This window comes from Symphalangus syndactylus, chromosome 24 (assembly GCF_028878055.3).
Source record: "Symphalangus syndactylus isolate Jambi chromosome 24, NHGRI_mSymSyn1-v2.1_pri, whole genome shotgun sequence".
NCBI classification, from domain to species: Eukaryota; Metazoa; Chordata; class Mammalia; order Primates; family Hylobatidae; genus Symphalangus; species Symphalangus syndactylus.
This window is the reverse complement of record NC_072446.2, coordinates 38,801,468-38,826,732: the sequence shown is the minus strand read 5'-3', so window position 1 is coordinate 38,826,732 and position 25,265 is coordinate 38,801,468. Positions and strand designations below refer to the sequence as shown.

At 49.9% G+C, this 25,265-nt stretch overlaps 1 protein-coding gene and 1 non-coding gene across 3 annotated transcripts; one reads left to right on the top strand and one right to left on the bottom strand.

The window, feature by feature from the left end:
- Positions 1 to 247: 247 nt before the first annotated feature.
- Positions 248 to 19,527, bottom strand: PXMP4 (peroxisomal membrane protein 4). 2 transcript variants are annotated; one of them, XM_055266480.2, is made up of 4 exons: positions 19,295 to 19,527; positions 12,637 to 12,699; positions 8,204 to 8,402; positions 248 to 4,388 (listed from the first exon to the last, which is right to left on the bottom strand). In XM_055266480.2, the coding sequence occupies exons 1-4, from the start codon at positions 19,405 to 19,407 to the stop codon at positions 4,125 to 4,127; spliced, it is 639 nt and encodes a 212-aa protein (XP_055122455.1). In that variant the 5' UTR covers positions 19,408 to 19,527; the 3' UTR covers positions 248 to 4,124. The 2 variants fall into 2 exon arrangements, with proteins under 2 accessions (XP_055122455.1, XP_063489902.1); XM_063633832.1 differs by lacking the exon at positions 8,204 to 8,402 and having other exon boundaries at positions 19,295 to 19,505.
- Positions 19,528 to 23,604: 4,077 nt separating this feature from the next.
- On the top strand, positions 23,605 to 23,797 carry LOC129474968 (U2 spliceosomal RNA). The gene has a single exon (XR_008654710.1). It is a non-coding gene; the product is annotated as a U2 spliceosomal RNA (small nuclear RNA).
- Positions 23,798 to 25,265: the final 1,468 nt, after the last annotated feature.

Genomic DNA, 25,265 nt, shown 5'->3' with positions numbered 1-25,265 from the left:
AAGATGGAGGGGCAGCCACTGGCAAAGCTGGCTGGTGTGCACGAGAGTCGTCAGTTAGAGGAGCTATAGGCAGGGCACCCCCACCATCTGCTACAAAACCTTCCTGGTGATGGCCCAAGCCCTCTGCTCTCCTCAACCCCCAGAGCAGCAGTCCCCAACCTTTTTGGCACCAGGGACCAGTTTTGGGGAAGACAATTTTTCCACGGACTGCTGGGGAGGGACATGGTTTCAGGATGACTCAAGTGCATTGCATTTACTGTGGATTTTATTTCTATTATTATTACCTTGTAATATATAATGAAATAATTATACAACTCACCATAATGTGGAATCACTAGGAGCCCTGAGTTTGTTTTCCAGCAACTAGATGGTCCCATCCGGGGGTGACGGGAGACAGTAACAGATCATCAGGCATTAGATTCTCATAAGGAGCATGCAACCTAGATCCCTTGCATGCACAGTTCACAATAGGGTTTGCATTCCTATGAGCCTCTAACGCCACCACTGATCTGACAGAAGGCAGAGCTCAGGTGGTAATGTGAGCAGTGGGGAGTGGCTGTAAATACAGAAGAAGCTTCGCTAGCTCGCCCACCTTTCAACTCCTGCTGTGCGGCCCGGTTCCGAACAGGCCATGGACCGGTACCGGGGTTGCGGACCCCTTGCTCCAGAGCTCATTCAACCTCCACAGCAAGTTAAAGGAGCTTCATAATTACCTACTCCAAGTTTGCAGTAAATGTTGTGGCTGAAAACACAGCTTACAGAGTCAGACTGATCCCACCTCAATTACCTAAGGGCTCTGTGACTCATTTGTCAGATGGGATAATGGACGGCTCCATATCATTCCCCACCTCCTTGTTACTCAGAGTAGCATCACCAGGGAGCCTGGGAGAAATGCAGACTCTCAGGCCCCACCCCAGCTCACTGAATCAGAAGCTGCATTTTAATAAGGTCTCCAGTGACTCCTGTGTACATTTCTAGTAGTAACTTCTAAAATATAGAAAGAGACTGATGGAGTAAATATATTAATGAAAGTATATCTACAAGACCAATGGTCTCAAATTGGTAGCCCATGGATCAAATTTTCCTGGAGACTTGTTTGATTTGTCCAGGATTGTGTTTTTTTTTTTTTTTTTTTTTTGAGACAGCGTCTTACTTTGTCCCCCAGGCTGAAGTGCAATGGAACGATCTTGGCTCACAGCAGCCCCCCAGGTTCAAGAGATTCTCCCACCTCCGCCTCCCGAGTAGCTGGGATTACAGGTGCCCGCCACCATGTCTAGCTAATTTTTGTATTTTTAGTAGAGACAGGATTTCTCCATGTTGGCCAGGCTGGTCTTGAACTCCTGACCTCAGGTGATCCACCTGCCTCAGTCTCCCAAAGTGCTGGGATTACAGGTGCGAGCCACCGTGCCTGGTCCAGGATCGTGGTTTTGAAAAAATCGGACTTGGCCAGGTGCGGTGATTCATGCCTGTAATCCCAGCATTTTGAGAGGCCAAGGTGGGTGGATCACGAGGTCAGGAGATTGAGACCATCCTGGCTAACATGGTGAAACCCCATCTCTACTAAAAATACAAAAAATTAGCCGGGCGTGGTGGCGGGCACTTGTACGCCCAGCTACTCCGGAGGCTGAGGCAGGAGAATGGCGTAAGTAAACCTGGGAGGCGGGGCTTGCAGTGAGCCAAGATCGCTCCACCGCACTCCAGTCTGGGCGACAGAGCAAGACTCCGTCTCAAAAAAAAAAAAAAAGAAAAAATCAGACTGGCACACAAGTCTCCAGTTTCCCATGTCCCCATCACTTATCGCATAGCACTGTGTCATTGTAGGCCCGTGTGGGCATTTGAATTTGTACCCCTTTCTGGCCCATATTCTATAATGAGCTAACATTTGCATAGCATGGCTTAGGTTTCTAAATTTGAAACAAGGCACTGGAAAAAACATGGGCTTTGAAATCAGACGAATCTGAGTTCAAATCTTGATTTGGCTGTTATACTAGTTGTATTACCTTGGGCAAGTTACTTTCCTCTCTGATTCTCAGTTTCGTTTTTCTTTCTTTTTTTTTTTTTTGAGACGGAGTCTTTCTCTGTCGCCCAGGCTGGAGTGCAGTGGCGCGATCTCAGCTCACTGCAAGCTCCGCCTCCTGGGTTCACGCCATTCTCCTGCCTCAGCCTCCCAAGTAGCTGGGACTACAGGCGCCCGCCCACACGCCCGGCTAATTTTTTGTATTTTTAGTAGAGACGGGGTTTCACCGTGTTAGCCAGGATGGTCTGGATCTCCTGACCTCGTGATCCGCCCACCTCGGCCTCCCAAAGTGCTGGGATTACAGGCTTGAGCCACCGCGCCCGGCTTCTTTTCTTTCTTAGACACAGTCTCGCTCTGTGGCCCAGGCTGGAGTGCAGTGGTGCCACCTCAGCTCACTGCAGCCTCTGCCTCCCAGGTTCAAGCGATTCTTCTGCCTCAGCCTCCCGAGTAGCTGGGATTATAGGGACGTGCCACTATGCCTGGCTAATTTTTGTATTTTTAGTAGAGATGGGGTTTCACCATGTTGGCCAGGCTGGTCAAGAACTCCTGATCTCAGGTTATCTGCCTGCCTCAGCCTCCCAAAGTGCTGGGATTACAGGCGTGAGCCACCACAGCTGGCCTGACCCTCAGTTTCTACATCTGTAAAATGGGGACCAAAACACACATTTGCAAGGCCACCGTATGGTTTAAAAATAATATGTGCAGGCTAGGGGCAGTGGCTCATGCCTGTAATCATAGCACTTTGGGAGACTGAGGCAGGAAGATTGCTTGAGGCTAGGAGGTCGAGACTAGCCCTAATGACAAAGCGAGACCCTGTCGCTACTTAAAAAATTAATAATAATAATATGTGGAAAACACCCAAGTGGGAGTATGAATGCACTAAATGAAAGTAATTAGTAAAGCAGCAGTGGTAGTTGCACAAGTCCAGTGAGGACCAGGGCATTACAATTATCTTCATTTTATGATAAATTGAGGCTCTGAGAGGTCCAGAACCTTCCCCAAGGTTGCACAGTGGGGAGTGGGGACTCAAACCCATGTCCTCTAGCTCTAGATCTGCACTGTCCACTAGAATCTTCTGTGAGGATACAAGCGTTCTATATCTGTGTTGCCCGTCACAGCAGCCACTAGCCACATGTGGCTACTGAGTCCTGAAAATGTGGGTGGCAAAATACACACCCAATTTTGAATACTTAATACAAAAAAGAGTACAAAATATCTAATGATGTTAATTATATGTTGAAATAACTTTTAGAAATTTGTGTTAAAATATATAGTTAAGATTAATCTCATCTTTTTTTTTTTTTTTTTTTTTTGGTGAGACAGCGTCTCACTGTCGCCCAGGCTGGAGTGCAATGGCGTGATCTTTGCTCACTGTAGCCTCGACCTCACAGGCTCAAGTGATCCTCCCACCTCAGCTGGAACCACGGGTGATGGAATGCGGCTAATTTTATGTATTTTTTGTAGAAACTGGGTTTCACCATGTTGCCCAGGCTGGTCTCAAGCTCCTGAGCTCAAGTGATCCACCCACCTCAGCCTCCCAAAGTTCTGAGATTACAAGAGTGAGCCACAGTGCCCAGCCTTCTACTTTTTTGTAATGTGGCTACTAGAAACATTTTAATTACATATATGGCTCATGTGTTTCTATTGGACAGTGGGACTCTAGAACCTCTCCAATAGAACAGCATCTGAGATGAGGAACTTAGTGTTTTTTAAAAAGTATTTACAACCCACTGCCCACCAGCAAGGAGCCCTCTGTGACATAAGAACAGTTGAAGAATGAACATACCCACCGGAAAGAGATCTCAGGGCCCTCCTCTGAGCTCCATGACCCTTGAGGCCTAAAGAGTGGTGTGGCTGGCTCCAGTCTCACAGAAGTCAGCTGCACAGCTGGAACCAAGCCCTAGATTCCTCAGCCTGATTCGGCCACTTGTGCCACCATACAAAGGTACCCACTGGGATTTGAAAATCAGTGTTTTTACTTCGGCAAACGGAACCCTGGGATAACACCAGTTGGAGTCTGAGGCCTATGATCTTGAGAAGGCAGGTCCTTTGGGAGGGTCTGCACAGGGCCAAATCTTGAGCCACAGCTAGACACCTCAGGGCTGTATTAATTGGAGGGGCGGCTCTTGTTATAGATGAGGAAGTCTGAGATGTCGTGCCATACATTGCTGTCCTCATAGAGGTAGGTCATGGAGGACTGCAGCGAGGGCTGCAAGGTGGATCGGTGATATTCAAAGAGCCACAGCACCAGCCCCCACACCACCGCAGTGAGCAGCGGGAACGGGTCCCACCTGGGTTCAGGGATGTAGCCCTTCTCTACAGCCAGGCGGCTCAGGGCAAACAGGACACGTGACAACAGGTACATGTTGATCTGCAAAGAGGGAATGATGGGAATTACTGGTGATCAATAGTGATGTCCCTCTTTTGTTTTTGATATTAGTAATTTGTTTCATTTCTCTTTTTTTCTTAGACAGCCTGGCTAGGGGTTTATTTATTTTATTTATCTCTTCAAAGAATCAACTTTTGGTTTAGATCCTTTTCTCTATTGATTTCCTGTTTGCAATTTCATTGATTTCTGTACTAATTTTTTTTTTTTTTTTTTTTTTCTGAGACAGAATCTGGCTCTGTCGCCCAGGCTAGAGTGGGCTTACTGGATCTTGGCTCACTGCAACCTCCACCTGCTGGGTTCAAGCGATTCTCCTGCCTCGGCCTCCGGAGTAGCTGGGATTACAGGTGGCGCCCACCACGCCCAGCTAATTTTTATATTTTTAGTAGAGATAGGGTTTCACCGTGTTGGCCAGGGTGGTCCTGAACTCCTGACCTCAGATGATCTGCCCACCTTGGCCTCCCAAAGTGCTGTGATTACAGGTGGGAGCCACAGCACTCGCCCGATTTCTGCACTAATTTTTATTGCTTCTTTTCTTCAGCTTACTTTGGATGTAGTTTAAAAAAAAAAAAAAAACTTTAGAGATAGGGTCTTGGTCTGTTGCGCCGGCTGTCTCAAACTCCTGGCCTCAAGCAATCCTCCTGCCTCAGCCTACCAAAGTGCTGGAATTATATGTGACAGCCAATTAAAATTATGGCTGAAAAATGGTAAAATTTTTTTTTCTTTTTTTTTTTTCGAGACAGTCTTGCTCTGTCACCCTGGCTGGAGTGCAGTGGCACGATCTTGGCTCACTGTAACCTCTGCCTCCCTGGTTCAAGCGATTCTCCTGCCTCAGCCTCCCAAGCAGCTGAGACTACAGCTGTGCGCCACCATGCCTAATTTTTTTGCATTTTTAATGGAGATGGGATTACCAGCATGAGCCACCATGCCTGGCCTAAAAATTATTTTTACAATTTAAAAATATTTAAGAAATTTGAAGCCGGGCGCGGTGGCTCACGCTTGTAATCCCAGCACTTTGGGAGGCCGAGGCGGGCGGATCACGAGGTCAGGAGATCGAGACCACAGTGAAACCCCGTCTCTACTAAAAATACAAAAAATTAGCCGGGCGTGGTGGCGGGCGCCTGTAGTCCCAGCTACTCGGAGAGGCTGAGGCAGGAGAATGGCGTGAACCCGGGAGGCGGAGCTTGCAGTGAGCCAAGATTGCGCCACTGCACTCTAGCCTGGGTGACAGAGCGAGACTCCGTCTCAAAAAAAAAAAAAAAAAAAAAAAAAAAGAAATTTGAGGGAGGCAAGTAGAGAGAGGCTGCCAACTTTTCAGGTTGCCAAAGAATATTAAAAAACAACTAGCATTCCCCCAGGCGCGGTGGCTCACGCTGTACTTTGGGAGACCAAGCGGCGGTGCATCATCTGAGGTCAGGACTTTCAGACCCAGCCTGACCAATATGGTGAAACCCCATCTCTACTAAAAATACAAAAATTAGCTGATATGGTGGCAGGCGCTTGTAGTCCCAAGGCTGAGATACGAGAAATGCTTGAACCTGGGAAGTGGAGGTTGTTGCAGTGAGCCGAGAACAATGGCACTGCACTCCAGCCTGGGCAACAGAGCAAGACTCTGTCTCAATAAAAACAAAACAAAACAAAACAGAACAAAAACCCAACGACCAGCTTTTAGTCTCTTATTCATCATCATTTCGTAACAAAAACGAATTTTAACCCAGAAAAAGGACAAGTCACAGAATGAGAAACAGTTTTTAGAGTGTATTAAGTTTTCTTTTACGAAAACCTTACTTCAGGGTCATTTTTTTCCCTCATTTCACTACAGAGTGGTTTTTAAAAACAATCTTTGCCCCAGAGACCAGCACATGCATTGATTTTTGGGAACCATGAAATTACAGATGGAAAAACTGAGGGGAAGTGACCTTCCCAAGGTCACAGAGGGACTGGTGAGTCACAGAACTCAGACATGCACAACAGCCAAGAGTTTATCATCTTCATCACCTCCACCCCAACCTCTATACAGAACCAGGGCCCCCTCCCCTAGCCCCACCTCTAAACAGAACCACGCCCCTCCCCCCAACCCTACCTCTACAATAAACCACGCCTCCCTACTCCCACCTCTAGACTGAACCACGCCCCTTCTCCTACCCTTACCTCTATATGAAACCACACCCCTTCCCCACCCCCCTACACTGAACCACGCCTTCTCCCACCCCCACCTCTACACTGAACCACACCCCTTCCCCCACCCATACCTCTACACTGAACCAAGTCCCCTTCCCCCACCCCCACCTCTAAACTGAACCAGGCCCCTTCCCCCAATCCCACCTCCACACTGAACCACGCTCCTTCCCCCACTCCTAACTCTACACTGAACCACGCCCTTTCCCCCCACTCCTACCTCTATACAGAATCACGCCCTTCGCCCACTCCTACCTCTACACTGAACCACGCCCTTCTCCCCACTTATAACTGTACAATGAACCACACCCCTCTCCCCACTCATAACTCTACATTGAACCACACCCCTTCCCCCACTCCCACCTCTATCCAGAACCACGCCCTTTCCCCCACTCCCACCTCTATCCAGAACCACGCCCTTTCCCCCACTCCCATCTCTATCCAGAACCACGCCCTTTCCCCCACTCCCACCTCTATCCAGACCACGCCCTTTCCCCCACTCCCACCTCTATCCAGAACCACGCCCTTTCCCCCACTCCCACCTCTATCCAGAACCACGCCCTTTCCCCCACTCCCATCTCTATCGAGAACCACGCCCTTTCCCCCACTCCCACCTCTATCCAGACCACGCCCTTTCCCCCACTCCCACCTCTATCCAGACCACGCCCTTTCCCCCACTCCCACCTCTATCCAGAACCACGCCCTTTCCCCCACTCCCACCTCTATCCACAACCACGCCCTTTCCCCCACTCCCACCTCTATCCACAACCACGCCCTTTCCCCCACTCCCACCTCTATCCAGAACCACGCCCTTTCCCCCACTCCTACCTCTACACTGAACCATGCCCTTCCCCCCACTCATAACGCTACACTGAACCACACCCCTGCCTCGACACTGAACCATGCCCCTTCCCCCACCCCCACCTCTACACTGAACCACGTCCCTTCCCCCGCCCCCACCTCTACACTGAACCACGTCCCTTCCCCCACCCCCACCTTTACACTGAACCACGTCCCTTCCCCCCACTCATAACTCTACACTGAACCACACCCCTTCCCCCACTCCTACCTCTACACTGAACCATGCCCTTCCCCCCTCATTACTCTACACTGAACCACACCCCTTCCCCCACCCCTGCCTGGACACTGAACCATGCCCCTTCCCCCACCCCCACCTCTACACTGAACCATGTCCCTTCCCCCACCCCCACCTCTACACTGAACCACAACCTTTCCCCCCACTCATAACTCTACACTGAACCACACCCCTTCCCCCACTCCTACCTCTACACTGAACCACGCCCGTTCCCCCACCCCTACCTCAACACTGAACCATGCCCCTTCCGTCACCCCTACCCTGAACCACGCACTTCCCCCACTCCTACCTCTATACAGAACCACACCTCTTCCCCCACTCCTACCTCTACACTAAATCATGCCCCTTCCCCCACTCCTACCTCTATACTGAAACAAGCTCTCTTCGCGCACCCCCACCTCTACACTGAACCACGCCCCCTTCCGTCACCCCCCACCTCTGCACTGAACCACGCCCCCTTCCATCACCCCCACCTCTGTGCTGAATCACACCCCCCTCACTACCCCCACCTCTGGAGGATCTTTACCTGGCTGTTGATGTTATTGTTTTCTCCAAACACCAGGATACCCCCGAGGAAGGCTGCCAGGAATGCGTGTGCTGGGTAGGTCTTGCCTTGTATGCGGGACTGCAGGGCACGGAGACCCTTGTAGGTGAACACAAACCGTGCCAGGTTCCAGGAGTGGATATACGTGGCCTGCAGTATGGCCCACAGCTTCTCCTGGAGGCTGCACAAACACAGGTGCCCCTGCCATGAGTGCAGGCTCAGCAGCCCCAAGGGCCTTTACGCACTGGGCATGCCTAACAACCAGCCAAGGAGCTCGGAATAATGCTCATTCAGTCACCGGCCTCTACCCTTCATGTTCTCTCCCTTGATTCAGGCCTTGACTCAGTGCCACCTCCCCAAGGAGACCTTCCCTGATCACCCTACAGAACAGAATACCCATCATATCCTGTCCTGACCCTAATTTTCTTTTCCTTCCTAGCTATGGTCACCAACTGACATTTATGTGCTTATTATCTTCCCCCACCCCAGTAGCAGCTACAGGAGGGTGGTGTCTGGATCTGGCTTGTTCATCTGCAGGGCCTGGCACATAGTAGGTGCTTAATAAATTTTTTTTGAGTAAACGTGAAGGAGTGTCTGCCATGTGCTGGATCTGGGGATATGATTCTGAGAAGAAACATCTGCTGGCCGCCCAAGAAACAGATCTGCTCGCCGCCCTCAGGGGCTTATGATCTGCTGGGAGAGGAAAATGTTAAATAAATAATCACAAAAAGAACTTTGACCTTGACAAGAGATGGCGCTGGGATCTTCCTGATGAGGAGGTCAAGAGGAAAGGGGAGCTGCATCCCAGGCAGAGGGCTCAGCACAAGCCAGGCCCGGAGGAGGGTCAGGGAGTGTGAGGAAAGGAGCAGAGAGAAGCCACCGTGGCCATGGGCAGAGAACCAAAGAGTTTGTGGGGAGGGTGCAGGGCAGAGACAGTGGGGCCATGCTGAGTTTGGTCTTTATCCTGAGAAGTGAACATTTAAATAGAGGAGGCTATTCTTTTTATCTCTTAAAAATCACTAGAGGCCAGGTGCAGTGGTTCACGCCTATAACCCCAACACTTTGGGAGGCTGAGCTGAGATGGCGCCACTGCATTCCAGCCTGGACGACAGAGAGACTCTACCTTAAAAAAAGAAAAAATTACTAGGAGGCCAGACACAGTGGCTCACACCTGTCATCCCAGCACTTTGAGAGGTCAACACATGCAGATCCCTTGAGCCCAGGAGTTCCAGACCAGCCTGGGCAACATAATGAGACCTCATCTCTATAAAAAATAGAAAAAATTAGCCAGGTGTGGTGGCACACGCATGTAGTTCCTGCTACTCGGGAGGCTGAAGGAGGTTTGCTTGAGTCTGCAGTGAACTGTGATTGTGCCACAGCACTCCAGTCTGGGTGACAGAGACCCTGTCTCTAAAAATTAAAAAAAAAAAAAAAAAAAAAAAATACTAGGGGGCAGGAAGGACAACACAGAGAAGGAGCAGAGTCTACTCCTCCCAATTCAGGAATGGCAAACTCAGGTGCTCTTAAGGCTAGACGAAGACCCTGAATGAGTGAGAGAGTCCACGGGGAAATCTTCCAGGTGACTGGGGACAGCCAGGAGCAGCTGGCTCTCACCCCACACAAACACAGGCCCCAGTTTTGCCAGTTCTAAGTCAGGAAAGCTGGATTTCCATGTGGAATCTACCAGTTTTTAAATGTTGGTGCTAACCCTGCCTTCAAAATGTGTCTAGAGACTGACCACTCTTCTCACCTGCACCAGCACCACTGAGGTCCAAGCCCGACATTCGCTCACTTGCATCACTGCCACAGCCTCCTGGAGGGAACCTGCTTCTGCCCTTGGGTGGCCCCGCTCCCCTCCCCCGACACCAATATGTTCTTAACCTGGCAGCAATTTTTTTTTTTTTTTCTCTGAGATGGAGTCTAGCTCTGTTGCCCAGGCTGGAGTCCAGTGGCATGATCTGGGCTCACTGCAACCACTTCCTCCTGGGTTTGAGCGATTCTCCTGCCTCAGCCTCCCGAGTAGCTGGGACTACAGGTGTGCAACATCACATCTGACTAATCTTTGTTTGTTCATTTATTTATTTATTTTGAGACGGAGTCTCGCTCTGTGTGGCCCAGGCTGGAGCGCAGTAGCGCGATCACGGCTCACTGCAATCTCCGCCTCTCAGGTTCAAGCAATTCTCCTGCCTCGGCCTCCCGAGTAGCTGGGACCACAGGTGTGTGCCAGCACGCCCAGCTAATTTTTGTATTTTTAGTAGAGACGGGGTTTCACCATGTTGGCCAGGATGGTCTTGATCTCCTGACGTCGTGATCTGCCTGCCTCGGCTTCCCAAAGTGCTGGGATTACAGGCATGAGCCACTGTGCCCAACCTAATCTTTGTATTTTTTAGTAGAGACAGGGTTTTGCCATGTTGGCCAGGCTGGTCTTGAACTCCTGACCTCAAGTGTACCACCTCAGCCTCCCAAAATGTTGGGATTATAGGTGTGAGCCACTGCGCCTGGCCTAGCAGCAAATTCTTAACTCTCACGCTGTTAACACATAAGTCAAATAATGGTGTAGCCCTGCTCAAAATCTTACAACAATTTCCCATTTCACTTAAAAGAAAAGCCAAATTCCTCTCTATGGCCCAAAGCTGCAGAGGACCAACCCAGGTCAAGCTGTGACCCGCCTCTCTATCCTCTCTCCCCTTCAGCCCCTCTGCTCCAGCCTCCTCACACTTATCAAGCAGGATTCCATCTCAAGGCCTTTGCACTGGCTATGCCCATGGCCTGGAACACTCACTCTTTCCCCTCATATCCACCTGGATAACTCTGTCTCCTTCAAGTCTTTACTCCAATGTCACTTTCTCATAGAGGCCTTCCCTATTTAATTCTGCAACCTGTCCCCTCAGCACTTCTGATGCCCTTTCCCTTTTTCCCTGCTCTAATTTCGCTTTTCCATAACCATAGCACCTTCTAACATACCACAGACTCTCCTTACTATGTTTATTTTCTTTTTTGAGACGGAGTCTTGCTCTGTCACCCAGGCTGGAGTGCAGTGGCACGATCTCGGCTCACTGCAAGCTCCGCCTCCCGGGTTCACACCATTCTCCTGCCTCAGCCTCTCCGAGTAGCTGGGACTACAGGCGCCTGCCATCACGCCCAGCTAATTTTTTGTATTTTTAGTAGAGACGGGGTTTCACCGTGGTCTCGATCTCCTGACCTCGTGATCCGCCCGCCTCGGCCTCCCAAAGTGCTGGGATTACAAGCATGAGCCACCGCGCCCGGCTACTATGTTTATTTTCTGCCACCCCTTGCTAGAATGTCAGCAGGAGTCACTGTCTGTTTTGTTCACTGCTGTATCCCCAGTACCTAGAACAGTGTCTGGCACATAGCAGATGCTCAATAAATATCTGCTGAATGAACACATGAGTTCAGTTTTTCAAAAAATGACTTGGAGGACAACAAAAACAAAACAAACAGAAAAAAATAAAAAGATAAAAATACAAAATGAGCACATCTTGCAAGTTGGATTTGGCCTGGAGGCTACCAGTGCATGATTCCTCTATGTTCCACATGAGCCTATATGCATTAAACACTAGACCGCAACCCGTTTTCTGAGAAGTGCCTTGAGGGAAGAGCTACGGGAGACGAGAGGAAGGGGAAGACGCTTCAGCGAGAGACGAGAGATCAGGGAGATTTGAGGAGGAAGTGATCCTCAGAGAACTGGTCTGGATTGCCAGGAGGGAAGTAAAGATGGACTGTGAGCCAAAGGCACTCCTGGCGGGGGTGCTGCATGAGCAGATGTGTGCAGGTGGAGCTACACATGGCATGTGCATGGAATGGCAGCGAGTTCTGTGTGCCAAGGGCACCCCAGGGTGGACACAACAAGGGGTCAGCTGAGGCCAGACTGCAGAAGGCCCTGAAGGCCAGGCCTGGAAGCTGGGCTTCCTTGGAGGGCACAGGGAGTTTTCAAGCAGGGATAATGGGATCAGAGTTGGACTTTAGGGCCGGGCACGGTGACTCACACCTGTAATCCCAGCACTGTGGGAGGCCCAGGCGGCTGATCGCCTGAAGTCAGGAGTTGAAGACCAGCCTGGCCAATATGGTGAAACTCCATCTCTACTAAAAATACAAAAATTAGCCAGGTGTGGTGGCGGGTGCCTATAGTCCCAGCTACTCAGGAGACTGAAGCAGGAGAATCGCTTGAACCCCAGAGGCGGAGGTTGCAGTGAACCAAGATCATCACTGCACTCTGGCCTGGGCGACAGAGAGACTCCATCTCAACAACAACAACAACAACAACAAAACACAACAAAACAAGAGTTGGACTTTAGGAGGCGTGATGGGACAGGGTAGACCCAGCTAGGAAGCTATTATGACTGTCCTGGCACTGAGGGCTGACCACATTCTCTCCCAGTTTGAGGGATGTGTACCTGCCATTCCGGAAGAGAAAGGTCATGACAAGCGCGTGAGGGGCCCGGATTTTGGCTCCATAGCTGTAGAAACAGAAGAAAACAGTTACTATAATGTCATTGTGTCGCACTTTCTTTTTGGGCTGTCCTTTTGACCCCTTGTTCTCTCCCCCCATCCCAAATTCTAACACCACTTTGGGAGGGGAAATCATGCTGGATGCAAATCCTGGATCTGATACTTCCTGGTAGTATGGTCTCAGGCGTGTCCTTTAACTTCTCTCAGCCTCAGTTTCCGCACCATAAAAAGGGATGTTTATTTTTAATTATTTAGCGACAGAGCCTCACTCTGTCTCCCAGGCTGGTGTGCAGTGGTACGATCATAGCTCACTGCAGCCCTGAACTCCTGGGCTCCAGCAATCCTCCAGCCTCAGCTCCCTGAGTAGCTGAGACTACAGGTTTGTGCCATCACGCTCAGCATAAAAAGGGATGTTTTTTGTTTGTTTTTTTGAGATGGAGTCTCACTCCGTCGCCCAGGCTGGAGTACAGTGGTGCAATCTTGGCTCACTGTAGCCTCGGCCTCCCGGGTTCAAGAAATTCTCCTGTCGCCGGGCACGGTGGCTCACGCTTGTAATCCCAGCACTTTGGGAGGCCGAGGCGGGCGGATCACGAGGTCAGGAGATCGAGACCACGGTGAAACCCCGTCTCTACCAAAAATACAAAAAATTAGCCGGGCGTGGTGGCGGGCGCCTGTAGTCCCAGCTACTCGGAGAGGCTGAGGCAGGAGAATGGCGTGAACCCGGGAGGCGGAGCTTGCAGTGAGCCGAGATTGCGCCACTGCACTCCAGCCTGGGCGACAGAGCGAGACTCCGTCTCAAAAAAAAAAAAAAAAAAAAAAAAAAGAAATTCTCCTGTCTCAGCCTCCCAAGTAGCTGGGATTACAGGCGCCAGCCACCATGCCAGGCTAATTTTTGTGTTTTTAGTAGAGATGGAGTTTCACCATGTTGCCTAGGCTGGTCTGGAACTCCTGATCTCAGGTGATCCACCCACCTCAAAAAGGGATGTTAAACCTCAGAGGGCTGGTTGTAATTTCTTTTTTCTTTTCTGAGACAGAGTTTCTCTCTGTAGCCCAGGCTTGAAGTGCAGTGGTATGATCTTGGCTTACTGCAACCTCCACCTCCTGGGTTCAAGCAATTCTCCTGCTTCAGCCTCCCAAGTAGCTGGGATTACAGGCACGTGCCACCACGCCTGGCTAATTTTTGTATTTTTAGTATAAGAGACAAGGTTTCTCCATGTTGGCCAGGCTGGTCTCAAACTCCTGAGCTCAGGTGATCTGCCCACCTCGGCCTCCCAAAGTGTTGGGATTACAGGCGTGAGCCACTGTGCCCGGCCCCATAATTTTGATGGAAGGAGATGGTACGTGTAAAAGGTCCACCATCCTTGCTCAACTGGCTTTGTGGAATTGCTCCCTCTGCTCCATCCTGACATTCTCACTGCAGCCAGTCTCTTTTTTTTTTTTTTTTTTTTGAGACGAAGTTTTGCTCTTGTTGCCCAGCCTGGTGTGCAATGGCATGACCTCAGCTCACTGCAAACTCCGCCTCCCGGGTTCAAGCAATTCTCCTGCCTCAGCCTCCCGAGTAGCTGGGATTACAGGCATGTGCCACCATGCCTGGCTAACTTTGTATTTTTAGTAGAGACGGGGTTTCTCCCTGTTGGTCAGGCTGGTCTCGAACTCTCAACCTCAGGTGATCCGCCCGCCTCGGCCTCCCAAAGTGCTGGGATTACAGGCGTGAGCCATCCTGCCCATCCTAGCCAGTCTCATCTTTTAAAAACATCAATCTCATCACATCACTCCCAGCTTAAAATCCTCTAACATCTTTCCACTACTCACAGAACAAATTCCAAGCTCTTCCCTGCAGCCTTGCAAGTGCTACAGCCTTGGCCCCTGCTCACTGCCCCTATCTCACCCCAGGGCCCTCCTCTACTGCTCCAGCCACACTGTCCTTCCTGGACTGCATCTGACACATGAGGTTCTTCTCTGCTCCTGGCTTTGGCCTGGCGGTTCCTACTACCTGGCGTGCTCCTCCCCAGCCACCTTCCCTCAGCCTTCCGGTCTCAGCTGGGCCCTCTGCAAAGGCCTCCTGATGCTCCAGCCTAGGTTTGGGCAATTTTTCATTGCCACAGATCCCAAAACTTCTCACCAGCACTTCATCTTCCCAATTTAATGACTCGGTTATTAAGTATTTATTCTATTATAATGATCTCTTTCCTGTGCTAGACTGTGGGCTCTGTGAAGACAGGGAATGTGTCTGGCTTGTCATCTGCATAGTCCCTAGCACCCCACATGGTACCTGACATATAACATGTGCTTGATAAATAACTGTTGACTGACCGATGCCAGAACAGCCCTTACCCATGACAATGTCATTTCTAGAAGGTTTTATCTTCAGCTTGGCTCATCTTAAAGTTAACAAATTCCCTAAAACAGCTCTTAGGTAACACTGTATCTATTCAAAATGTACCTCTTTCTAACTATTAAACAAAGGAGGACCTCAACTTTGTAAAAATGCATTTATAAAACGGTTGGCACTTTGGGAGGCTGAAGTGGGCAGATCATTTGAGGTCAGGAGTTTGAGACCAGACTGGACAACATGGTGAAACCCTGTCTCTACTAAAAATACTACAAAAATTAGCTGGGTGTGGTGGCAGGCACCTATAATCCCAGCTACTCAGGAGGCTGAGGCAGGAGAATCTCTTTAACCCAGGAGGTAGAGGCTGCAGCGAGTTAAGATCACGCCACTGTACTCCAGCCTGGGCAGCAGACTAAGACTCTGTCTCAAAAACAAAAATAAAATAAAATAAAAAATTGGAAGGAAATATGCCACTGTTACTAGCAATGCCCACTGCACTGGAGGAATATATAATTTATTTTTGGTTGCTTTTTAAACTTTTCTAGACTTCCAGAATTATCTATGATTAAGTACTGCTTTTAAAATTATTAAATATTTTAAATGTTACATAATTGTTACGTAATTGCCTCTTTTTAAGATTCAAACCTCTTCCCCCACCCCTCCTTTCCCCTTCCTCATTTAGGGATCTAGGAATGATGTGAACAAGACCATGTTTACTTTTATTGTTTTAACTATACTCAGATGAATAGAAGAAAGACAGTGGTATTTGGTGCCAAATCCCTGCCATATTTTGCTGTGTGAACTTGGATAAATCAGTTAACCTCTCTGAACCTCCCTTTTCCCATCAACAAAAGGTATTCTCCATTTTACAGAATGGCTTTTGGCAGTTACGCACATGTGAAAGTTCCTAGCTCAATCAATATTAGTGTCTCTTCTTTTCTTATTCTTCTTTATTGGACACCTCCACCCCTACCCCTATCCCTGACTAAGTTCTCCAGGTACCCGACCCTGGTCTTACCAGGCTACAAGGTCTAAAAATCCTGACAGCCTCCTTGAGACAATGGTCATGAGCCACATACTATTGTCTCCCAAAATATACATGAATGTTCACTGCAGGCTTGTTTGAAAAAACAAAAGACTGGAATCAAACCTGTGTCTAAGGCTGGGTGCGGTGGCTCATGCCTGTAATCCTAGCACTCTGGGAGGCCAAGGTAGGAGGATTGCTTAAGGCCATGAGTTCAAGACCAGCCTGGGCAACATGGTGAGACCCCCATCTCTACAAAAAATAAAAAATCTCTACAAAAAATAAAAAATTTGACCAAGTGCAGTGACTCATGCCTGTAATCCCAGCACTTTGGGAGGCTGAGGTGGGTGGATCGCTTGAGCCCAGGAGCTTGAGACCAGCCTGGGCAACGTAGTGATACCCCGTGTTTACAAAAAGTATGAAAAATTAGCTGGGTATGGTGTTGTGCACCTGTAGTCCTAGCCACTCAGGAGGCTGAGGTGCGAGGATTCCTGGAACCCAGGAGTTCAAGGCTACAGTGAGCTATGATCACACCAGTGCACTCCAGCCTGGGCGACAGAGCAAGACCCTATTTTTAAATTTAAAAAAATAAAAAAAAAGGCCAGGTGTGGTGGTTCATGCCTGTAATCCCAGCACTTTGGGAGGCAGGGGCGGGTGGATCACCTGAGGTCAGGAGTTCAAGACCAGCCTGGCCAATATAGCGAAACCCCGTCTCTACTAAAAATACAAAAATTAGCTGGATGTGGTGGCACACACCTGTAATCCTAGCTACTCGGGAGGCTGAAGCAGGAGAATTGCTTGAATCTGGGAGGCGAAGGTTGCAGTGAGCCGAGATAGTGCCACTGCACTCCAGCCTGGGCAACAAAGCAAGACTCTGTCTCAAAAAAAAAAAAAAAATAGAATGAGGCAGCTTTATGCACACTGATACGGAGGCACAATTTATTAGGGCAAGGTGTATAGATGTGTGTGCAGCACAGCAATAATTGTGTAAAATGAGGAAATTATAAATCTAAAATTATTTCAACATAAAATTTTTTAAAAGATGTGTGGGGGCGCTGGGTGCGGTGGCTCACACCTGTAATCCCAGAATTTTGGAAGGCCCAGGCAGGTGGTCATGAGATCAGGAATTCAAGACCAGTCTGGCCAGCATGGTGAAACCCATCTTTACTAAAAATACAAAAAATTAGCTGGGCATGATGGCACGTACCTGTAGTCCCAGCTACTTGGGAGGCTGAAGCAGGAGAATTGCGTGAACCCAGGAGGCGGAGGTCGCAGTGAGCCGAGATCACACCAGTGCACTCCAGCCTGGGCAACAGAGCGAGACCCCATCTCAACAAAAAAAAAAGTCGGGGGGCGCTGGGTGCGGCGGCTCACGCCTGAATCCCAGCAGCACTCTGGGAGGCCGAGGCGAGTGGATCATGAGGTCAGGAGATTGAGACCATCCTGGCTAACACGGTGAAACCCCGTCTCTACTAAAAATACAAAGAATTAGCCGGGTGTGGTGGCGGGTGCCTGTAGTCCCAGGAGCTACTGTACTCCCAGCTACTTGGGAGGCCGAGGCAGGAGAATGGCATGAACCTGGGAGGCGGAGCTTGCAGTGAGCCGAGATTGCGCCACTGCACTCCAGCCTGGGTGACAGAGCGACACTCCATCTAAAAAAAATAAAAAAAAACTTGGCAAAAGGGTCACTGATGTTATCTGTTATCTCAGGGCACATGAAGGAATGGCTGATATAATCTGGCCAGACCCAGTGGGAACCTGACTCTTGAGTGTCCATGGGAGCCAAGAGCCTGGCACTGGTGCCAGGCATCCTTGGGTTTGAATCCTGGCTCCAACCGTGACCAAGTGCTGTGGCCATGAGCAATGGGTCTACTTCTGAGCTACAGCCTTTTCATCTGGAAAATGGGGACAATGGCAATTCTGATCTTGCACACTTATTCATTCATTCAATAAATATTTGAGAAACTACTAAATACCAGGTGCTAGTAATACACCAAGGAACAAAATAGATAAAGTTATGGCCTGATGAAACTTACTTTTTTTTTTTTTTTCCTTTTGAGATGGAGTTTCACTCTGTCACCCAGGCTGGAGTGCAGTGGCGCAATCTCAGCTCACTGCAACCTCCACCTCCTGGGTTCAAGCAGTTCTCCTGCCTCAGCCTCCCATGTAGCTGAGACTACAGGCATATGACACTACACCCAGCTAATTTTTGTATTTTTGGTTGAAACGGGGTTTTGCCATGTTGGCCAGGCTAGTCTCGAACTCCTGACCTCAGATAATCTGCCCGCCTCGGCCTCCCAAAGTGCTAGGATTACAGGTGTGAGCCACTGTGGCCAGCCTGTGCTAAGCATTTCACACATATTGACTCAATCCTGATAGTATAAGTACTAGTACCATGCCCATTTTACAGATATTGAGGCTTAGAGAAGCTAAATGACTTCCTCCAGATCACACGGGTAGGTGGGGCCAGGGTTCAAGCCAAGGCAACCACATCCTTCCCACCATCCCACGTTGCCACTAGGATGCCAATTCTGGGGGACACAAACCACTTTCTCTGGTTTGTTCTCTGCTTTGTCCCCGGTTCTGGCACTATAGGCCCTCAATAAATGGTGGCTGTTATGCACTAGGTTTAAAGGAGACTGAGCTCCCCTCTAGGCACCAGCCAGGGCAATGACCCCAAGACCTCTCTTGCAGGTAAGATGCCAGGATAGCTGCAGCTTCTTTTACATTCATTGTCACGTCCCAGCAGCCCCCTGAGCCAAATGGGACTTAGCGCTGGAGTCCTACAGGTGAGGAGTGAGAAGCAGGATGCAAGCCCATGGGCAAGCTTCATGGGGACAGGATAGACAGGAGGCATCTGCCTGCCAGCTAGAGGCCAGAGTCCAGTTCCCCATTGTGCAGATGGGGCCGTTGAGGCCAGTCAGGCCCAAAGGCACACAGAGAGGCGAGGTGAACTGAACCCAAATGAGGGGATACAGGAGCTGGCATGGGAGGAGTCAAAGCAAGAGGGCCAGGCTGCAAAGGTTGTAAGACCCAGAAAATGTGCAGTGGGAACCCCAGTTCAGAGCTGGGAAGGGGCGCAACCCGAAATCCAGCTCCCATTGCACAGATGGTGACCTCCGAGACTTAGAGACACACGAGGACTGCTCCAGGACAAACGACACCGAGGAATCGGACTTCGAACTCGCGCCTCTGACCCCAGCCAGGACATCCCTCAGCCCCAGCCCGGCCCGACGGCCCCACTCACACAGCCCCGTTCCGGAAGCCCTTAAGCACGGCCAACGCAGCGTGGTAGCGGCGCTTGCGCAGCAGTGCGTTGACGACTACGAGCAGAGCCCTCAGCTGCGGCGGGGCTGCCATAGTGCGGGCTGCGCGCGGGGTCGGGGTGAGGAGCTGGAAGCGCACTGACAGCCCGAAGTTCCAGCTGCAGCGCCCACAGCCCCTCGGTAGCGCCGCCGACTCGTGGCGTCTATAGGCTGTTTCTGCGTCACTCATGCATGGAAGACCAATCAGAGAGCGTACTTGTCTCATGGGACAATAGCACTCATCGAAATAGTTGTCTGACTGGAAGAGAAAGGAAAGCTTGTAGCCAATCACAGTGGGCTCCGCCCAAGGTCACACACACGAGTTGTCCAATCAGAAGGCACTTTCCCTTGGGCAATGTTGGGTTCACGAATGGGTTTGGAAGGAGGCGTGTACTTGGAAGGAGGGCTCCTGAATGAGGTGTGGCCCTGCTTAGAGATGGGATGGGCGACAGGTGATGATACAGGGAGGAGCAGGGCCCCATCTTTATGCGAGACAGTTCTGACTGGGATGTCCTTTACCATAGCGATCTTCTCAGAGTGTCAGTCACATGGCCCCTCAATGGCTTCCATGTACGTATGTATGTTTTGAGATACAGCCTCGCTCTGTCCACCCAGGCTGGAGTGCAGTGGCGCGATCTCGGCTCACTGCAACCTCCACCCCCCAGGGTTCAAGCAGTTCTCCTGCCTCAGCCTCCTGAGTAGCTGGGACTACAGGCGCCCGCCACCATGCCCAGCTAATTTTTTCTATTTTTAGTAGAGACGGGGTTTCACCATGTTGGCCAGGCTGCTCTCCTGACCTCAGGTGATCCACCTGCCTCGGCCTTCCAAAGTGCTGGGATTACAGGCGTGAGCCCAGCCGGCGTCCACTTATTCTTAGAATCCAAACTCCTCCCCAAGGCCCAGGAAAGAAGACCTCCTGTGATCTGGTCCCTGCCTCTCCCTCTGACCCCACGTTCCAGCACTTGCCACCTCACTGCTTCCCAGCCAAACGGCCTCCTTTCTGTTCCTTGGACCAAGAACCCTTCTACCTCAGGGCCTTTGCACTTGCTGGTTCCCTGCTTGGTATTCGCCATCCTGGGCTCTTCCCATGACGGGCTTCTTCTCATCCTTCAGGGTTCAGCTCAAATGCCACCTCATCAGAGAGACTTTCTGAGACATCCAGTTTGAAGTAGCATTGTCCACGCTGACTCATTACCCTGGCTTTTTTTTTATTATTATTATTATTTTTTGAGACTGAGTCTCGGATCTATCGCCCAGGCTGGAGTGCAGTAGTGTGATTTCAGCTCACTTCAACTTCTGCCTCCCAGGTTCAAGGAATTCTTCTGCCTCAGCCTCCTGAGGAGCTAGGACTACAGGTGCATGCCACCACGCCCGGCTAATTTTCGTATTTTTAATAAAGACGGGGTTTCACCATATTAGCCAGGCTAGTCCAAACTCCCGACCTTGTGATCCGCCCGCCTTGGCCTCCCAAAGTGCTGGAATTACAGATGTGAGCCATCGTGCCCGGCCACCCTGGTTCTTGTGTGTTTTTTTTTTCATAGAACTTTTGACACTTTAGACTTGTTTATTATGTGTTCATTGTCCATTGTCCTTACCAAACTGTAAATTCTATGAAGGAAGAAATCTTATTTGTCTTGTTTTCTGCTGTAACCCCAACACTGGGCATATGGTGGGTACTCAACACTTGCTTGTTGAAGCAACACATAGTTTTGGGTTGTCATCTCCCAGAGCATTGATGGGTGACATTAACATATGATGTCACTATGTGGAGTTGTCACTGAATAACAGCTACACATCGAGTGGTGGCTGTGATTTGTGAGGGTGTCCCCTGGTACTTGGGCCATATGGTATTTACCGGTGATGTTATTTGCTCGGTCTCGGGACAATTTCAGAGGTCAATGAAGGAGGGAGTTGTGCTGGGCCTATTTTGTCACTGAAACTGGGTTTTCTGGGATTTTTCTTTTGTGATGGTAGGCTACTTTATTCAGTTCATCCTTCCTCTGAAGATAATGACTACGTTAGATAATATATTAAAATATCCTCTTAAAAACACTGAAGTTCCTTGGCAGGGCACAGTGGCTCATGCCTGTAATCCCAGCACTTTGGAAGGCTGAGGCAGGCGGATCACTTGAGGCCAGGAGTTCGAGACCACCCCTGACCAACATGGTGAAACCCTGTCTCTAAAAAATTAAAAAACAAAAACAAAAACAAAAAAACGCTGAAGCTCTGCCAGGTGTGGTAGATAGCTCACGCCTGTAATCCCAGCACTTTGAGAAGCCAAGGTGGGTGGATCTCTTAAGCCCAGGAGTTGGAGACCAGCCTGGGCAACATGGCAAAAACCCATCTCTACTAAAAATACAAAAATTAGCCAGGCCTGGTGGCACACACCTGTAGTCCCAACTACAGGTGTGGGAGGATCACCTGAGCCTGGGGAGGTCAACGCTGCGGTGAGCGGTGATCACGCCACTACACTCTAGCCTGGGTGACTGAGACCCCGTATCAAACTGAAGTGCTTAAAAGTATGAAGAATGTGGCCGGGCACAGTGGCTCACACCTTTAATCCCAGCACTTTGGGAGGGCGAGGCAGGTGGGTCACCTGGGGTCAGAGTTCAAGACCAGCCTGACCAACACAGAGAAATCCTGTCTCTACTAAAAATACAAAATTAGCTGGGCAAGGTGGCATGTACCTATAATCCCAGCTACTCAGGAGGCTGAAGCAGGAGAATCGCTTGAACCCGGAAGGCAGAGGTTGCAGTAAGCCGAGATCGCGCCACTGCACTCCGGCCTGGGCAACCAGAGCGAAAGTCCATCTTAAAGAAAAAAAAAAAGTATGAGGAATGCTCAGGCCAATTATGGACTGAAAGCTGGTAACCAAATGCTTAACAGGAAGATTGGGATATTGGAGCACCAATGCTACTTATGACATGAGGGCGTTTACCAATATTAAACCTGCAAGTTTCAGCTTGTCAACCACACAGGGCAAGAGGGACACAAGTGAAAATCCAGGGCCTCCCCAGGTGGGGAGCCATATAGCAGATCTCCTCACATTAAGCTGAGCCCCAAAGGGTGTCGCCCTCAAGTCTAATGAGAAATGAATCCGCTGTACAACCCACAACACCAGCCCCAAGGAACTACAGAAAAGGCTGCCTTGGTGCTAAGCAGAACAGCTGAAGGAGAAGGAAAGAGGAATTTTTTTTAAAGCTCTTCCTTAGGAAGCTGTGATCATTGGTGAGTTTTTTTGTACCCCAGGGAGTAGAGCCTGATGTAATAGATCAAGAAAGCTCAAGCTATGAACTAGGAACCTGGTTTGAGATGATAACCGAGTAGATGTGCTCTCCAAACCCTTGGCAAAAAGGAAATACAGGCCGGGCGCAGTGGCTCACGCCTGTAATCCCAGCACTTTGGGAGACTGAGGCAGGTGGATCACCTGAGGTCGGGAGTTCGAGACCAGCCTGGCCCACATGGTGAAACCTCGTCTCTACTAAAAATACAAAAATTAACTGGGCATGGTGGCGCGTGCCTGTAGTCCCAGCCACACAGGAGGCTGAGGCAGGAGAATCGCTTGAACCTGGGAGGCAGAGGTTGCAGTGAGCTGAGATCATGCCACTGCACTCCAGCCTGCCAACAGAGCAAGACTCCATCTCAAAAAGAAAGAAAGGGAAAAAAAAAAAAAAAAAAAAAAAGCAAAAATTAGCCCGGCGTGGTGGCGGGCACCTGTAGTCTCAGCTACTCGGGAGGCTGAGGCATGACAATCACTTGAACCCAGGAGACGGAGGTTGCAGTGAGCCAAGATTGTGCCACTGCACTCCAGCCTGGGCGACAGAGCAAGACTCCATCTCAAAAAAAAAAATTGTGCTCACAAAATTTAAAACTTAAAAAAATCAATATTGGGAGCAAAAAGCTATTTATTTCATGGCAGATTTGAAAAGGAACCAAACAGAACTTCTAGAAATCTACTCCTACTGCTCCCATGAGGAGTCAGTCACTAAGTCCTGACACATGGCACGGCATCAGAAGGTGTTTCGAAACTATTTGGTTTGGCAAGTTCTTCCTGGGTGCTCTCTTTTGCTAAGCCCTTTCTCACATAGATGAATAAGTTTCTGCCCTCAAGGGGCCCTGCAGGGTGCTAAGGATAGAGTTGCAATAATGGGGATGCTTATTATCTGGTGACCTTTTTAATTTTACGTAACTCTGAGTTTCTCAGGGCAGGGCCTGTTTGTTCACCTTTGCCCAGTAAGCACTTACAGAGAGTATCGCTTCTCGGCCTTTTGGCTAAGATCAAGTGTACAGAGAGTACAGTACTGAGTACTGCTTGTGTGCCAGGGATTGTTTCCTGAGGGCTTTCTTTTCTTTCTTTCTTTCTTTTTTTTTTTTTGAGACAGAGTCTTGCTCTGTCACGCAGGCTGGAGTGCCATGTGGCGTGATCTTGGCTCACTGCAACCTCCGCCTCCCAGGTTCAAGCCATTCTCCTGCCTCAGCCTCCTGAGTAGCTGGGATTACAGGCACCCACCACCATGCCCAGCTAATTTTTATATTTTTAGTAGAAATGAGGTTTCACCATGTTGATCAGGCTGGTCTTGAACTCCTGACCTCAAGTGATCCTCCCGCCTGGACCTCCTAAAGCCACCGCGCCCGGCCCTAACCTTTGTTTTTTGTTTTTTTTTTGAGACAAGAGTCTTGCTCTGTCGCCCAGGCTGGAGTGCAGTGGCGCAATCTCGGCTCACTGCAACCTCCGCCTCCCAGGTTCAAGTGATTCTCCTGCCTCAGCCTCCCTAGTAGCTGGGATTACAGGTGCCCGCCACCATGCCCAGCTAATTTTTTTTTTTGTATTTTTAGTAGAGATGGGGTTTCACTGTGTTGGCCTGGCTGGTCTCGAACTCCTGATCTTGCCGAACTCCAAGGCCCACCTCAGCCTCCCAAAGTGCTGGGATTACAAGCATGAGCCACTGTGCCTAGCCGGACCTCGTTTAACCTTAATTAGCTCTTTATTTATTTATTATTATTATTTGAGACAGAATCTTGCTCTGTCACCCAGGCTGGACTGCAATGGTGCATCTGCCTCCCAGGTTCAAGTGATTCTCTTGCCTCAGCCTCCCGAGTAACTGGGATTACAGGTGCGTGCCACCATGCCCGGCTAATTTTTGTACTTTTAGTAGAAACGGGGTTTCACCGTGTTGGCCAGGCTGGTCTTGAACTCCCGACCTCTGCTAATCCACCCGCCTCAGCCTCCCAAAGTGCTGGGATTACAAGCGTGAGCCATCGCACCCGGCCCCTTAATTAGCTCTTTAAAGACTCAGGTTACAGTTACATTCTGAGGTACTAGGGGCTAGGACATCAACATATGAATTTTGTGAGGAAGACACAATTCAATCCATAACAGCTATAGGGACCAGCCCCACAGGGTCGGTGGGCTTCTCCCTGTGTGCGGCGACGAGAGAGTGTAGAAATAAAGACACAAGGGCCTGTAATCCCAGCACTTTGGGAGGCCCAGGTGGGCAGATCACCTAAGGTCAGGAGTTCGAGACCAGACAAGACTCTTGTCTCAAACCCTGTCTCTACTAAAAATACAAAAATTAGCCAGGCATGATGGCACATGACACAAGACAAAGAGATAAAAGAAAAGGCAGCTGGGGCCGGGCGCGGTGGCTCACGCTTGTAATCCCAGCACTTTGGGAGGCCGAGGCGGGTGGATCACGAGGTCAGGAGATCGAGACCACAGCGAAACCCCGTCTCTACTAAAAATACAAAAAAAAAAAAATTAGCCGGGTGTGGTGGCGGGCGCCTGTAGTCCCACCTACTCGGAGAGGCTGAGGCAGGAGAATGGCGGAAACCCGGGAGGCGGAGCTTGCAGTGAGCCGAGATTGCGCCACTGCACTCCAGCCTGGGCGACAGAGCGAGACTCCGTCTCAAAAA